This window comes from Phyllopteryx taeniolatus, chromosome 21 (genome assembly GCF_024500385.1).
Source record: "Phyllopteryx taeniolatus isolate TA_2022b chromosome 21, UOR_Ptae_1.2, whole genome shotgun sequence".
Classification (NCBI taxonomy): Eukaryota; Metazoa; Chordata; class Actinopteri; order Syngnathiformes; family Syngnathidae; genus Phyllopteryx; species Phyllopteryx taeniolatus.
The window spans coordinates 1,337,787-1,353,013 of NC_084522.1; the positions used below are offsets into that span (position 1 = coordinate 1,337,787).

Here is a 15,227-nt window from a genome sequence, read left to right on the forward strand (position 1 = left end):
CTTCCTTCCTTCCTTCCTTCCTTTCTTCCTTCCTTCCTTCCTTCCTTCCTTCCTTCCTTCCTTCCTTCCTTCCTTCCTTCCTCCCTCCCTTACTATCCTTCCTTATATTTCCTTCCTCCCTCCCTCCCTTCCTTCCTTCCTTCCTTCCTTCCTTCTTTCCATCCTTATTTTTCCTTCCTCCCTCCCTTCCTTCCTTCCTTCCTCCCTTCCTTCCTTCCTTCCTTCCTTCCTTCCTTCCTTCCTTCCTTCCTTCCTCCCTTCTTTCCTTCCTTCCTTCCTTCTTCCCTCCCTCCCTCCCTCCCTCCCTCCCTCCCTCCCTCCCTCCCTTACATTCCTTCCTTCCATCCTTCTTTCCTTCCTTTCTTCCTTGCTTCTTTCCTTCCTTCCTTTCTTCCTTCCTTATTTTTCCTTCCTCCCTCCCTTCCTTCCTTCCTCCCTCCCTTACTATCCTTCCTATTTTTTCCTTCCTTCCTTCCTTCCTTCCTTCCTCCCTCCCTCCCTTCCTTCCTTCCTTCCTTCCTTCCTTCCTTCCTTCCTTCCTTCCTTCCTTCCTTCCTTCTTCCCTCCCTCCCTCCCTCCCTCCCTTACATTCCTTCCTTCCATCCGTCCGTCCGTCCGCTCATCCCCTGTTGGAACACCGAAAAGGCTTCCCTTGTTTTGGGAAGCGCACGTGAGCCTCGCCCGGCGGCCTAAACGTCACGTTTTCACCCCGCCGAGGCCAATCAAGAAAATTGCTGTTTGTAAAACAACCACCGCCACCTCCTCCTCCCCCCCCCCCCCCCTCCTCCTCCTCCTCCTCCTCCTCAAAACCCAAATAGCTCCCAGTCAGAAACGCACACACGCGCACACACACACACACCCTGCCGAAGGAGGCAATGGAAAGTTGTGCAAATGTAAATGTGCTGGGTTAAAAATACAGCACATTAATGTGCACCACATGTGGCACTCTGGCAAGCAAGGGAGAGATTCTGATGGGAGGGGGAGGGTTAGTGCTGGGGAGACACGCGCGCACGCACACACGCTCACCTTGAGCCTTCTCCACAAACACCACCTTGGAGTCGGCCTGGAAGTTGTGGCCGTCCAGTTTCATGGTCTGGCCTCCGGGGGCAGCGCTGCTCTCCGCGCTCTGCTTGTCCACCAGGGGCAGTTCCTGAGCCGACCTCTGGGCTGCAAGCGAGAGAGCGGCACTTCTGTGAGAGGCCGTCGGAGACAACGTTTGGGATGTCCTCCCAGACGCGCGATTATTGAAACGCTCTCACACGCACTACTGAAACACTCTCACGGGCACTCGTGAAATGCTCTCGGGCGTTACGCTGAAACTCTCTCACGATATACTGAAATCGTGCGGTGTTCGTGCGCATGACAGCATTTCAGGAGTGTGTGTGAGAGCCTTTCAGTTTTGGTGTGAGTGTTCCAGTAAGTTTCTGTAGTGTCTACAAGAACATTTCTGTTGTGTGAGAGTATTTCAGTTTTGAATGGGACTGTTTCGGTCGTGCGTGAGAGAGCATTTGTAGTGTGCGTGTGCATGTTTCCATTTTGGATGTGTGAGAGTATTTCAGTATTGAGTGCGAGTCGTGTGAGAATGTTTTAGTTGTGCGTGTGTGTGAGAGCCTTTGACCTCTCTCTCACACGCACACACAGCTCCTGTTTGGAGAAGGAGACGCGCGCCCGATCCCCAGGCGGCCCCGAGCATCCCGACGACGACTCGAGCTTTTGCTTTTGCGTGCGATGATGGATGTTTGCTCCTAAATATTTACTCCAAGATTATTTCCCCTCTGCGTGACTTCACTCCTCGTTTTCACCTTTTCACTCCCCTGCCCGCGCTTGCGTTTTTTGTTTTTTTTTTCCCTGTAAACTCCCAAACGTCTTGCCTGAATTTCATGTCGGAAATGCGGAATTTGACTTGTGTTCGACTGCAGTTGAAATCGAGCAATGCGCGGGATTAAAAGGTCTGAAAGAAGACAACTTGAAGTTTCAAAGGAGCGTTTCAAGCGTGTGTTGGCGTTGCAAATGAAGGTTTCAAGCAAAGGTTAAATCAAGTCAAGTTTGTTTGTAAAGCCGTTAATCTCGGAGTCTGAAAGGGCTCCGCGGGCCAACAGTTGACAAAGATTGACGACCTCCCCTGAACTATAAAACCCCCGATCGGGCAAGGACCCCATTTGGAGAGAAAGAAAGAATCCAGGATGGACCGCACTGCCAAGGATCTCGCGTGGGCACCATTGATCTGGCGCTAAAAGGCACATGCAGGTTTTGGAGCGACACATGCTGCCATCCAAGTGGCGTCTTTTTCAGGGACGCCCCCGCTGAGTTCGACGAGACAACGCCAAGCCGCATCCTGCACGTTTGACAACAGCGTGGCTTGCCCCTGGCTCAGCTTGAACAACGTGGCGAGGGAATATTTCAACATGAAATATTGAATATCTGCTCAAGAGGATCAGCAAATCAACTGAATTCTCTTGTATGAATGGCACCAGCTGGAGCCCGAGGTCCATTGTACCTTCGGCCATGTCGTGGAAGAGACTCAAATTGTTCTGCGTGTCACTATATGTGGCTGGCATAGATAGGTGAAGAGCGGCACTCACAGCACTCGATGGGGTTGGACGCGGCCTGCAGGGACACGGTCCTGCCGCCGGCCTGGTTGATGTGCACCCGGAACACCATCCGCACCCGCGTGTTCTTGCGCCCGATGTCGGTCTCGCCCTTGCGCAGCTCAATGTCGGAGTTGCGCAGCTTCAGGATGCCCGCGCAGTCGATCCTGCCGCCGCAAAGCACAAAGAAAGACTGCCTGAAAAAACACTCGGGAAGGAATGGGGCTTTCGGTTCCGAGATATGTGTATACCCGTATAGCAACATGTTAGCGTTTCAAGCAAAGCTTAGGGTTTTGAATGTCAGTTAGGATTTTGAACAAAGATGAAGGTTTCAAATTTGGGATTTGAGCCGAGCTTAGGGTTGCAAGACCATGTCATGGTTTCAAGGGTTGCGAGACCACGTCATAGTTTCAAATTGGGGTTTCAAGGGTTGGAGTCTCACGTGGAAGCTTACAGAATCAATATCGGAAATACAGAGTCTTGACTTGGTTTCGAGGCGGCTTCGGTTGGGAACAAGGCCCCGTTCGAATCCCGGCGGGCCGCGTGGCAAAACGTGCGAACGTCACCCGTCGGACCGCGACACATTGTGACGTCGCGCGTGTTAAACGCTGGGAAAAAGAAAAGTGCTGACGCCGTCCAGACAGAAGCTGCGAGTTTGTAACGCGAGAGGCTATAAAATGAGAACGCCGCGAAATGAGAACACCACATGTCTTCTGCGTGTGCAGTGTAGCGCACACGCGCAAATGAAACGCATCAACGCTAACGTTTCTAGTCAGACCGCTATCACGCAGCGGAGTACAGTGCACTATATTTACAAGTATATATATATAAATATAAGTATGTTATGCTACATCACATCTCGTTTTAGTTTTGCGAACCGTATGCTAGTTACGGAATAGGTTTACTGCGCATAGAATAGTAGAGCATGATAAAGTACAGTATAGTTAAATATCGTATATCATATGGTAATGCATCACGTTATTGTAGTACAGTATAATACACGAGTACATAGCACATTGTAAAGTATATGGTCATGTAGATATGTGGTAGGCCATGATATTATGGTACAGGATAGTATAATATTTAGTAGATAGTCTATTGTATGCTAGGCGATATAGCGGCTATTTTATGCGATGCCATAATAGTATGCTACACTACAGTATAGGATCGTATGCAGTAGCTAGCAGGATGGTTGTGTGGGGATTTGCTAGGTACAGTAGAGCCAAATATTGACGAGAGTTGTACTGTATATGGTTCGGCGAGGTGGCTAATACTGTGAAATCTAATCTAATATAGAATGGCGTGGCCCAATAGTACAGCGGCGCCGGTCGTGTATGCGCACTTACATGGCTCGCATGTTGTTGTCGGGCAGCAGCGGAATCTCCAGCACTTTGGTGTTGTTGTTGCAGAGCGCCTCGTGGCTCGGCGTGGACACGGTCTTGCCGGTGATGCGGTGCACCTGGTAGAAGGCGTGCGGCCGCAGCAGCCGCTCGTCCGCCGTGCCGATGAACAGCTGCAGCGTCAGCGGCTCGCTGGACACGTAGCCGCGCAGCTGCCGACGAGACCGCAGACACGCGCCGCCCGTTAGCGTGGCGACCCGAAGGAGGAGACAACAAAGGCAGAAGAAGAAGAAGAAGAACCCCCCCCAGCGGGCGTCCCCGTGTCATCACTTGGATGCAGTGCCTCACTTCAGGGTTCCGAATACCAAGGTTGCGGGTTTTAAACACGGGTTAAGGTTTCAAGCCTTTGGTTAGGTTTTAAACATTAGGGTAAGGGTTTCAAAATGGGGTTAGGGTTTCAAATCAGGGTTGGGGTTTCAAGACAAGGTTAGGGTTTCAAAGTAGGGGTTCCAAACGGAGCAAGGGTTTCAAATGAGGGTTATGGTTTCAAATCAGGGTTAGGGTTTTGAAGTAGGGTTTCAAATTAGGGTTTGGAGGCTTAATTAGGGTCGTCAGCAAGAATGAAGGTTTCAAATGAGGGTTTCCCAACAAAGAACTTCTTGAGCATGTCGTCTGTGCTTCTTCCGCCAACCCGTTTGGACCCTCGCGAGAGTCTCGCACCGTTGCTCTGGGGGGGGGGGGGGGGGGGGGGGTTGCAGCTGAGCGCCGGGGGTCCACGGGGGGCTCTGATCTTCGTGGCTGAAAACGACCCCGTCGGGATGGAGACGTACGCGCTCATGTTGCTGCCGCCGCGGGTCGAAAGCGCTTCCAGACCTCCGCCGGACGTGACTGACCGCCCCCCCCCCCCCTTCAGTCATGTTATCGAGCTATTGAAACATCAAAATATTAAACCTGTTTTTTCTCCGCTTTTTATTTTAGCAATCAAGCTACATAGATTAAAAAGACATTGGAAATGTTTTCTTGTTTTTTTTATTTTATCAATTGAGTCACTTAGTTATTAAAATATGAAGTTGTGATTTTTTTTTGTTCAAACTACTTAGCTAATTTAAATATATTTTTTTACTTTTTTTGTATATAGCAATGAAGCTAACTTACCATCAAAATATTCAATTCTAGTTTTTCTGAAAAAAATGGAAACATTTAATTGCAATTGTTTTTTTTCTTGTTTTCTTCATTTCTATTTATTTAGCAATCAAGGTGCTTGTTGAAATCTTGCATCATATTTTTTCTTATTTTAATGTTTTTACATAAATATATTTTGTTGACTTATTCTTTTTATTCATGCAATCTGAAAGAAAACAATGTCACGGTCTAACAAAATCATATCTAAAATCAACACAGTTTTTTTTATCCCATTTTTTTTTGTTATATATATTTGAAAATCTGCAAACAATGACAAAAAAAATAATTGTGCAGCTTTTACGATAAATTCTTACTCTCTTTTTGTCAACCAATCAGTAGAGGGCTCCGCCCCTTTGGGTACCACACCCAGTGCTACTGGTACCGCAATTGCCGGGTACCGAAAAGTAAGATACTTTTATCTGACTTTTGAGTAAGATACTTTTTTTTTTTACATTGCCGCCCAATACTTGACTAATAATAACGAACGAACGACGCGAGTCTTACGGAAGCGGCTTGAAAAACAGAAACAAAACCAAAAAAAAGCAAGAAAAAATGCACAGCGGTCAGCAGAGTCGAGCTAGAGAGCGAACGAACGAACGAACGAGTTGCCTAATTACAAGCCAGCGACGGTCAGCTGCCACGGAGAACGCCGGAATCGACTTTTCGCTTAGCAACATGTGATTAGCAGGAGGATCCCGCTGAAATGCTCGCGCGCGTGTTTGTGTAAGGAACGGGGCCGCTGCCTAGCAATGCTGTTTATTTAAGCGCGGTGTCAAGCCAGCTCTCGGGTTATTTTTTATTTTTTATTTTTTTATGTTGTAAAGTTCAAAGGATCTGAATAAAAATACAAGTGAAATGAAATTTCAATTTCATTGTAATTCATTTCTCTGTTTTGTAATATAATTCATGATTGGAAAAAAAAAAATAAACACCCAAATAAATGATTTTTAAAAAGTAATTTATTTTTTTTTAGCTTTAAGTTAGAGAGTGTGTTTTAAATTCAAATTAATAAATTAGAAAAATACAGTTGTAATAATTAGAAGTTTCAAATAAATGAAATAGAAATGGAATTGTAATTTAAGTCTTAGTTTGACAGTATATTTTGTATTCGAGTGAATCAAAAATAAATGCCATAACAATAAATGATTCTGTATTTTTTATTAGAAAAATAAATAAAATATAACTTCTGTTTTGTTTTAGGTGTGAGGATATTGTTTTATATCTGTATAAGAGGAAATCAAAATATTAACTAAACAAATGTAATTGTCATTATTGAAATTTTTGAAATATTTTCAACACATCTGATTTTTAGGCAAGTTGAAATTTTTAAATGTAATATTCTTGATCCTTAGTATATTAATCACTGTGGCCGTAGATTCTAGTTTGCCATTGAATGACTTCGTAACGCGCGTTACTGCCACCCGCAGGACTGGGGTGGAACAACTAACACTCGACTAACTTGCGCTGTTTCTTTTTACGTCAAATATTACACTTGCTGCTAAGTTAACAGACACATTTCCCACTTCCTGCAATTAAACTTTGAGTCTCGGTGGGGGTTCGGCATTCTGGTGAGTCATTTCCTATTGCCGTGCGCCCGAAACATCCCAAAGTAGACGCACGAACACGTACACGCGTTCGTGCGTCACGGCCGCGTACGATCCAGCTGACAACGTTCGGCCGGGGCAATTAAAGGTCGGTTAGAAGTTTGGGTGTGACGCGGGGCCGAGCCGCGGCCCCTCCCGACCGGCTCGCATTATCGCCCACCAGAGGAATGCCGAGACTCCGGCAGCTCGAGGCACCGACGAGGGGGAGGAAAACGACCAGATGAAAACAATCCGAGCGGTCACGCTTTTCACGTCACATGATGGTTGCTGATATTTAAATGCAATCAAATGGATAAAGGCCAATATTCCAAAAGGAAATGAGCAAAAACGGCTCATGACTCCGACATGAGAATTGCTGAATTGGTCATGTTTTTTCGGCTGGTTTGTTCTCCACTCAAAATTGTTTACGAAATTTCGAGGTTCATCGAAGTCGCCTAATTGTCTTTCGTTAGGTTAACCGAAGTCTCTAAAGTGTCTTTTGTGGTTACGGAAACGCAAATGTCAGCCTCACCCAACACCAAAATTACGAAAATATTGGAAGTTTATTCAAGGCGGAACCGTTTTCCAGGGTTACAAAAACTATAAGCCTCCTTGTTTTTCATGTTTACGAAAATTGCTCATTTCGTTCATTTAAGGCTCGAAATCGTCTTTGACGTAAAAGTCATTTTTAACTTACAGTTACAATATCAATTTTTGTTTTTTTTTAAAAAGCTAAGGAAGGACTTGCTGAAAATTGTTTTTCTTGTTTTCCGAAAACGTTAAAATATGACTTGGGCAAATATGCTATTAGGCTAACAATTTTAGGAAAATAGGTGATGTGCGTCAAAGCCCAAACAGTTTTTCCACACTCACTAAAACTTGACGTGTTGAGGACTTTAAATGCTCTTTGATGTTGACAAAACTGCAGTTTAGCATCGCCGAAGACTCGAAATTGCCTTCGTTGTCTCGGAAAACTCGAGGCAGCTTGGACGAATGCGCGCGGCGCTCGAATACGGCGCACTTTCCTTTCCACCGAGCAGCGTTGCGTTCCGTTTTCGAGTGCGGTGAGCGACGTTGTCGGGCCCGCGCTGGCGTACGCGGTCGCGGCGGGCAGCGGTGGCCAGCGGTGGCCGACGGCATCAGAAAAGAACAAAAAAACAGCCGACGCTGCCCGGTTGGATTCTGGAAAAGGGAACCGCAGCAGAAAGCTCCAGAATAAACGAAGGGAGGTGGGGGGGGGTCGAGAAGTGGCTCGTCTTCTGTGTAACGGAGAAGGGGGGCCGCCTCGTTCGAGCCCGAGCCGCCTGCCGCAAACGTGTGTGGTTTCGCCGCGATGATGTCAGCCATCGCACACGGGAACTTTCCTAAACAAAGACACGTCTGTGCGGTGGCGGAAAAGCAAAGGAAGGGGGAGGAGGGGCGGCGTTTCGGGGGGTGGGGGGGGGGGGGGTTTGTTTTTAAAGCAAGAACACTCTCTCTTTCACTGCCTCGTGTCCTTAAATTGTTAGCACCTACGCTCATTTCAATAACTCAAAGATTGTCATTTAAATGATCAATATGTCGGATTTTGGCATTCATTTAGTTTAGCTCATTATTGTGATTCATAAGGCAAACAAACAAACATTTTTAGAAAGACAAAATGTATGAAAAGTTCATTGAAAGTTAAGAAAACGGTACGGTGTTCGATGTTTACGAAAACGTGAACGACAGCTTTGACGATTCCAAATTGTCTTTGATGTTAACGAAAACGTACGTCAAGTTTGTTGACGATTCCAAATTGTCTTTGATGTTAAGGAAATCGTACGTCAAGTTTGTTGACGATTCCAAATTGTCTTTGATGTTAAAGAAAACGTACGTCAAGTTTGTTGACGATTCCAAATTGTCTTTGATGTTAACGAAAACGTACGTCAAGTTTGTTGACGATTCCAAATTGTCTTTGATGTTAACGAAAACGTCAACATCAAGTTTGTTGACGATTCCAAATTGTCTTTGATGTTAACGAAAACGTACGTCAAGTTGGTTGACGATTCCAAATTGTCTTTGATGTTAACGAAAACGTACGTCAAGTTGGTTGACGATTCGAAATTGTCTTTGATGTTAACGAAAACATCAACATCAAGTTTGTTGACGATTCCAAATTGTCTTTGATGTTAACGAAAACATCAACATCAAGTTTGTTGACGATTCCAGATCGTCTCGGAAACAGCTGACCTCCGCAAACTCGCGGTTCGCCACCTGCGAATTCACCTTTGTTTCAATGTTTTCTTTTTAAAACATCCACATTTTTTCCCCCCATTTTTCATATTCTTTTTTAGGGCGGGAGAACCAATCCCCGCCTATTCGAGACTTTTTTGTTTTTGTTTTTTCTCCTCTTCACTGCTACTTTAACGGAGATCGATTATCGGCAGATTTCCGCCTCGCGGTCGGTCCGGCCCGATCCCTCGAGCGGGGGTCCACTGCAATACGTTTGCTGAACCCTAAATGGTATTCGGTGTTTACAAAAACCCGACTCAAAATTTTCCGGAATACGTACGTTAGCACAGTTCTGAGATTCGGGTTTTGAATTGGGACTCTGGCTTCCTCCCACATCGCAAAAACGCGACACGTTAGCTTCACAGAAGATGCGAAACCGTCCACTGATGTTAGCGCGAATGTTGAAGGCTTGCTTGTCTTTACGCGCGCTGTGAAAGACCGGCAAAAACCAAGCGAGTGGAGCCATGAATCAAGTCATCCGATCTTGCTCAGTCGCAACATTTGCACTGAGGATCTCAGTATCACTGCAATGCATTGTGGGAAAGCGGTCCCAGTTGGCCTCTTCGGGTTCCTTTATGACCGGGCTGAGGTCAGCAGATTGAGGAAGCAGAACATACCTACACACTCATTTGTTAATGTGACGAAGCTGGCGCTGGTCTCAGAGCTTAGTCTTCGTCGCACGTTTGTGTGTGTGCGTGCGTGCGTGTGCGGGTCTTCGCCAGCCACGTGGGACGCAATGGAAAAACCAGTGAGTCACCCTCGTCTGGACAGGAAGCCGATGGCCGGCCTAATAGCGTATCCCATTCAGAAATGTGACATCTTTAAATAGCTTAACACCGCATTTTGACACACCGGCGACAAAGCGGGCGGGGCAACGCAGCAGGCGCGAGAAGGGGCGAGGTCGTTCGGTTTGACGGACGCGCGGTCTGAGCGTGGGTCACGTCGCCGCGGCAACCGGGAGCCAGGTTCAAGGCGAGGAAGAAGAAGCGCTTGGCGTGGCGTGGAGAAGAGCGAGTAACTTTTGGCTGTGAAAACTTCAGGCACTCGAATTAAGCGGGTAGTTGGGAGCAAACAAAAAGTACCGGAAACCTCAGTAGACCCAGAACAGGTCCCCGGACCACGTAGCTGGAATAAGTCACATGTATCAGTTTGCTTTTACCCAGCAATAAACGTTCAAGAACCTTCCGGAGTGCGACTTCTTCGACGCCCAATAAATGACACCAAAATTCTATTTAGACAATCGATCCTTTGGTCCAAATGCAGTTAGCAAACCTTATTGTGTCCCATACGTGTCCTCCACACAGAGCCTTCATCTTTACTCGGAACTTCAGCAGTTCTTGGTATTCCACTTGCTGGAACTAAAACGCCGCTGTGGCTAATTCTCGTCTTACTTACGTTTGGGACAGATCCCTTGAATATTTATCAAAGCGTTGACACGGGGAATTGAAATGTCCGTAACGGAACTAAACGCCCTTCCAATCCGCTGCAGACCCAACCCCAAAGGTTCAGGAACCCTTAAAACAAACAGGGTCTTCTTTCAAGCCAGATATTACCACTGAACTACATCATCTTCGGGTCACGAAGGTCCCGACATGTCAGGTTTTGAGGTTCCGAACAATTACGTCCAAATTTGTGTGACATCTCTGCCGTAGGCACTGAACTCCTGCAGTCCAAACACGCTGCTAGCAAAGTGCGAAACACGATTCTGGTGCCAAACCTGTACGATGGGGTGTCCTCCGCCCAGAGCCTTCACCGCCCCCCTGCTGCCTTCGGTCTCGTAGTGGGCCCGGTGGTGGGATTTGGGCTGCACTTCGATCTGTAGGCTGTAGGGTCCCGAGCTGGATGGCAGCTGCCAGTCGAGGGCCGGCAGGGACGGGCTGCAAAAGACGAGAAACGTGTCGTTTTCTTCAATGGGTTTGACGCGCTGACGTTTGCGGCGCTTCTGTACCTGACGTACTGCTTGGGTTTAGACCAGGAGTACTGGTGCTGAGGCACGTCGAGGAACCCTCCGCAGTATACCTCCTTCTTCAGGGGAATGCGGTTGGAGGAGCGCTCGTCTCGACACAGCTCCCCGGACGTCAGCTCCTCTCCGCCGGGCTCCAGCTTGAGGCTGACGGTGGGGCCGTGCTCCAAGCCCGTCCGCCGGGCTTTCACGGGTATGCCTTCGGCCAGGTCGGCCATGCCGTCCGTGCTCAGAGCGTTGATGGCTGCCAAGATGGCCGAGTTGGTGTATTGGTTGGTGTTGGGCAGCCAGGACTCCTCGGTGACGCTGAGGCGGGGCGAGGTTTGGGGTGACGGGCCAAGCGAGCGGTTGGGCGAGGGCTGGTAGTGCTTGTGCGCCGCCCCGCCGCCGTTGAAGCTGTACTTCCTCTTTGCGCCGCAAGGGGAGTTGGGCCTGGAGCCTCCCCGGCCGACGAAGGGGTCATCCGTCACGCTTGTGCGGGGTGACGTTGCGGGGGACTGCCTCGGGGAACCGCCCGGCAGGGCCAGGGTGGAACCCTTAGGGGAGACCGAGGGCGACTGCCAGGGGGAGTTCTGCGGCGATTGGTCACAGTTGTACGAGAAGCCCGACTCGTAGGACGACGCCTCCGACTGGCAACTGCGGGACGAGACGCTGCTGGCGGGACTCAGGCAGCTGGGGTCCCGGTAACCGTCGGCACTGGGGAGCGTCAACGTGACGACGGAGTTGAGGCGCTTGGCCGCCGGAAGGCTGTCCTGCTCCGCCGCGTCTTCGGGGAACTGACCGTAGGCCGTGATCTCGATGCGGGGGCTCTCCAGGGCGGGCGCCCCGTTCGGGCGGACGGAGTAGTAGCCGGCGGCGCTCAGGTCGTCCCGGCCGTCGAAGACGGGGGCCTCCGAGACCGAGATGACGGGGCTGGACTGGAGGCTCAGGTACTGCGGGGCCAGGCGATGGTTGCCCAGCGGCAGGGAGAGGCTGACGTTGGGCGTGTAGCCGTACGCGTCTGGAAGACAGAAGCAATCGTCTCAGAAGAAATGTTAAAGAATGTTCAACAAAGTGTCTGATCACAAGCAAAACAAAAAGGCTTGAAAAGTTGAGCTGTGGGTTTCGTTGCCATTTGTCTTACATTTACATTGCGTCCTATTCTCTCCAGTCTGCTCCCTGCAGCGCGAGCACCTACACTGGGATCTGTCCAGGTCCGAGAACAATGACACAGAACTTTTTGAATAGTTTGAGTGGTAGAAATGGAGACCAGGCGGGTGGGGGCGGGGGGCGGGGGTGACACATACTGTATAAAACTAAAGAGTAAAAATAAACTCCGTCTGGCCCATTACAACCACACCCAACATTGTTTTTGTTTTTTTTCTCATTTAACGCTGCAAGACGTGTCCTGCTTAATCACACCATTGCAAAGCGTAACACTCCAGAAACAGTCCATGTTTTTGTCGTCGGTGGTGGGGGGGGGGGGGGGGGGGGGGGGGCGTCTACGGCGTCCCGTGCGTGCCAAAAACATCGGCCGGCTCGAGAGGCTCCCGTCTGCTGTAAATTTACATGACGTCAGCGGCACCCCAGCACACTGAAACCACAATGAGGCTTTTTTTTTTTTTTCACGCAGGCCCGAACGACGACATTTATGCTGCCGGCTCAACGTAGCGCCGGGGAGCAACGAGATGCTCACCGTTTTGTACTGTTCACGATGCATTCGGAGATTTGCTCCGGAACACGTCAATCATCTTTATTTTGACGATTATTGCAGAAAATGTCGTATGTAATTGTGGCGTTACAGCGTTAAAACTCTCTTTCACCATTTCAGTCTTCCGGATTTTTTTTGGGGGGGGGGGGGGTGGGTGAGGCTAAAACGAAGCCCAGCGACGCACTTGGGAGTCCGGCGTGAGCGGCCCTCCCGCGCTTTAAAAGAACACGAGCGCCTGCGTTCACATCAGCGGTTATCCGGCGCAAACGCAACGCGCTGTTAGCTAGCTAGCGACGGCTACACCAGAAAATACATCTTCCCTCCGGGTAGTCCGCCGGCACGGCCTCTGTAGAGCGCCTCGTTGTTGGGTGTGAGTGTTTTTTTTTTTTTAGTCTGACTTGGGAGCCAGCGTGTGGAGCGACCGGTGCTTCGCATTGGTGGGACTGCTTTCGGGGGCCCCGTCGACGAAGCAGAATCCATTTTTCTAGGTCGTAGTAGTTTGGCGGCGCAATTGGTGGACACGCCCACAGCGTTTGAGAGCGGCGAGGAGGGCTCCGTTTTTTTTTTTTTGTCATTTTATATCCTCGCCGATTTTTTTAAAATCATTGAAATTTGGTAGGCTTGCTAACAAGACATTTCTTTCCACTGCACAGGGACCTGAAACTAGACTCGTTTAGGGTTTTGTAACATTTTTGGAGCTAGAAAAGGTGCAATACATTTTCAGACGGTTCACTGGGAGTACATAAGGCAAATGTATTGCACTTAAAAGTTAAACACAACTGAAGTGGACTTAACAAATGTACTGTACTGGATTGCAAAAAAAAAGTCAAAGCCGCCGGCATTGTTAGACGAAGTTGGAACATTTGATTTCGTCATTCTGTGGCGACCAGTTCGGCCCAAGATAGCTGGGATGGGCTCCAGCACGCCCGCGACCCGCGTGAGGAGAAGGCCTACAGAAAACGGATGGATGGATTCTGTCACGTACCACTAGAGGGAGCCCGGGCAGCACACTTTGACAAGCTCTGCTATACGTGACATATTTGGGGGTGAAAAGACCGAAAAGAAGGAGCACTACGTGTCTACTTGTGCATTGAACTCCATCATCGACATGTTTGGAGGCGCAAACCTTTCGCCATCTAGAAAAACTGCAAGAAATTGTGACAAAGTCTCTGAAGCTAGACTAGAAGAGCTTTTCCCAAATTGCACAGGGCCCACTTCTGATTGGCTCGCCAATTGTCCTACTTTCTTGCTCTAGTGATTCATTCCGAAGGCTTGCGGCTTTTAAAAGGATTTGTCTGTGACATCTTTTTGAAAAGGGGACTAAAGGCACCACGAAAGCGCCTCTGCGTTTGCGTCATCGACGCGGCTGGAGGCGTGCCAAGTGCCACACGGGCACGTCAAATGTGCCACCGGAGCTCGGAAAAGTACATCAAGTATCCTACAAACACACACCACAGTGAAAACTCACCCTCCTCGGCTGATTTCATCATCTCCTTTCCGAGCCCGGATCCAAAAAAAAAAAAAGAGAGAGAGAAAAGAAGCTGACGTCAAACTGTTGCTTCCGACGCAAAGCGGGTCGCTTCGTGATCCATAAAGTCGCGCAGTTCCAGGAGTTGCCCACTTGCAAAAAAAAAAAAAAAACAGCCCCAGCGGTTGTTTGCTGCTAAGGTGGGGAATCCAAAAGGGTTCGTTTGTGGTGGGTGGTCGGGTCGGGGGTCGGGGGGGGCGGGAGGGGGGGGGGGGAGGACGTTCCTGCTTGTGTCGGGTCGCCCGTGACGCGGCGCTCGGGCTGTGCGCGGCAGCTGGAGCGCCTTATAAACCGGGGGATCACCTCAGAGGATCTTCGGCCCCGCCCCCTGACGCAAGTGACGCCATCCGGTGGAGATCCTGCTGGTGCGCGTGCGCGCGGACGCGGGCCATTTTATTTTGCATTGATTTTTGTTCTGACGCAGTCGGGGACGAGAGAGGCTGGCAGGGACGCCGCAAACAGCGCGAGGTCCAAAGAACCGGGCCAGAACGTAGACCGGGGCACACAATGACAAACACGTGGGTTTTAATGAGCTATAAAAAACAAATTCAAAAAATGACTTAAACTCAAACGAACGTGGGCTAAAACTGAGCATGCGCAGTCATCCTTTGAAGTGGGTGACGGCGCTCATTTTGATACGCAGCCGTTCTTCACCAAATACTCACAAATATGATGATACACGTATGATTAATAATATAATAAAATAAATACAAAATGGAAACAATGCAATAAAATAGTTCAAATATGAAAATTACATCAGTTACACATTTATACATGATACAATGAAGACAATATAAAGTATAAAATATACAATTGATGGAAATAAAGTGACTACAAAATATAATCAACTAACACAAGAAATAATTCAAATGAATATGAATGAAATGATATGAACACAATTCTTGGGATCCTCCGGCAGTTCCGCCCGGACCGCGATCGTCGGATCCACTCGGCCGGAAGCGGTTCTGCTTCTCTGCGGTGACCTGAAGATGACAGCGCACTTGGATTGGAGTTTTGTTTTTGAACAGGATCCGCTACAACGCATTTCGTGGGATTTTGTACAAAATTGTCAAATTGGAACGTTTGGACAAAAAGCGGAC

General features: G+C 48.6%; 2 protein-coding genes across 6 annotated transcripts in view; both read right to left on the bottom strand.

The window, feature by feature from the left end:
- nfatc1 (nuclear factor of activated T cells 1) overlaps window positions 1-14,311 on the bottom strand; it is a 29,136-nt gene extending 14,825 nt beyond the window's left edge. Inside the window, exons 1-6 of one of the 5 annotated variants that reach the window (XR_009786053.1) lie at window positions 14,068-14,307; window positions 10,895-11,909; window positions 10,664-10,823; window positions 3,935-4,140; window positions 2,583-2,755; window positions 1,027-1,167 (exon numbers count right to left, since the gene is read on the bottom strand). Coding sequence is in view for 2 of the 5 variants with exons in the window: in XM_061759427.1 (XP_061615411.1) it covers window positions 1,027-1,167; window positions 2,583-2,755; window positions 3,935-4,140; window positions 10,664-10,823; window positions 10,895-11,909; window positions 14,068-14,089 (1,717 nt within the window). In the remaining 3 variants the exon portion in view is untranslated. Of the gene's footprint in view, window positions 1-1,026; window positions 1,168-2,582; window positions 2,756-3,934; window positions 4,141-10,663; window positions 10,824-10,894; window positions 11,910-14,067 lie in introns of all 5 variants that reach the window. The other 4 variants (XR_009786055.1, XM_061759427.1, XM_061759428.1 and 1 more) reach the window with 4 other exon arrangements.
- Window positions 14,312-14,635: 324 nt separating this feature from the next.
- The window catches only part of atp9b (ATPase phospholipid transporting 9B), a 35,432-nt gene continuing 34,840 nt past the window's right edge, over window positions 14,636-15,227 (bottom strand). Inside the window, exon 30 of the transcript XR_009786052.1 lies at window positions 14,636-15,110. The gene's annotated coding sequence lies outside the window, so the exon portion shown is untranslated. The remainder of the gene's footprint in view (window positions 15,111-15,227) is intronic.